The sequence below is a fragment of the Triticum dicoccoides genome, chromosome 6B, assembly GCF_002162155.2.
Source record: "Triticum dicoccoides isolate Atlit2015 ecotype Zavitan chromosome 6B, WEW_v2.0, whole genome shotgun sequence".
In the NCBI taxonomy this organism is placed as follows: domain Eukaryota; kingdom Viridiplantae; phylum Streptophyta; class Magnoliopsida; order Poales; family Poaceae; genus Triticum; species Triticum dicoccoides.
In genome coordinates this window covers 2,389,335-2,390,433 of record NC_041391.1, presented here as the reverse complement: position 1 = coordinate 2,390,433, position 1,099 = coordinate 2,389,335, and the positions used below count along the sequence as shown (strand labels likewise).

The window sequence follows — 1,099 nt, the reverse complement described above, 5'->3', positions numbered from 1 at the left end:
CCCTTGCTGTTTGTTGTACCGTATCAATTGTTAATAACACAACCCGGGAGCAATATTTGAAATTAAAAACGAATCGTTTTTGCCACTTATGGATGGCATTGGTGAGTAATTATTGCCAACTTCGATGGTAGTTTTTATGACATACCGGCAGAAACCAAATTCTCTTTATTATTAGGTAAAGATTTGCGGTACCAACAAGATGAAAAGGCACCAAATAATTGAATTTAAGATACAATGTTATTAATTCAATACAGATATTATTGATTGGAAGCAAGATATGTGATATGCATATTTGCGGAAGAGTCACCCCTGCGGCGTGGGCACGAGCACGAGCGGTGCCTTCCGGCGGAAAATGAGGGCGCCGGCCTCTTCCATGCTCACACTCTCGGGAGTCATCCCTTCTGGGAGCACCCAGTCGAAGCAGTATAGCAGGTTAGCGAGAGTGAACTCCACGTTCATGACCCCCATGGCTAGGCCAGGACATATCCTCCGTCCGGCACCAAAAGGTAGGAGCTGGAAGTGGGCGCCGTTGAAGTCGATGTCACTGCCATGGAACCTGTCAGGATTGAACTCCTCCGAGTCGGAGCCCCAGCTCACAGGGTCCCGGCCGATGGCCCATGCGTTGACGAGGATCCGCGTGTTTGCGGGCACGTCGAAGCCGCCGATCTGAACGGGCTGCATGGTCTCCCTCGGCACAAGCAGGGTGGCCGGCGGGTGCAGCCGCAGAGTCTCCTTGACCACCATCTTGAGGTAGGTGAGGTTGGGGACGTGGTCTTCTTGCACCCTCCCTAAATGGTTGTGGCCCACTATTGCTCTGATCTCGTCTTGCACCTTGCTGAGTACGCGCGGCTTCCGTATCAGCTCCGACATTGCCCACAGCATTGTCACGGAGCTCGTGTCAATGGCGCCAATAAACGTGTCCTGCACGCAACGCATGTAGTACCACAATTAGAAGCCAAGAATCAATGTACCAGATATAGATCCAACTGAATTAGAATTACGTTGGTACCAGGATGATGGCCTTGACGTGATCCTTTGTGAAGCGCAGTGTGCCATGCTGGTCCTTCCAAAGGCCGATGAGGACATCCACGAGGTCGCC

General features: G+C 51.4%; 1 protein-coding gene across 1 annotated transcript in view; it reads right to left on the bottom strand.

Moving 5' to 3' along the window:
* Positions 1 to 206: 206 nt before the first annotated feature.
* LOC119321498 (4-hydroxyphenylacetaldehyde oxime monooxygenase-like) overlaps positions 207 to 1,099 on the bottom strand; it is a 1,889-nt gene continuing 996 nt past the window's right edge. Inside the window, exons 3-4 of the mRNA XM_037595154.1 lie at positions 1,010 to 1,099; positions 207 to 921 (exon numbers count right to left, since the gene is read on the bottom strand). The exon at positions 1,010 to 1,099 is cut by the window's right edge and continues 1 nt beyond it. Of these exons, the coding sequence (XP_037451051.1) occupies positions 304 to 921; positions 1,010 to 1,099 (708 nt within the window). The 3' untranslated portion in view covers positions 207 to 303. The remainder of the gene's footprint in view (positions 922 to 1,009) is intronic.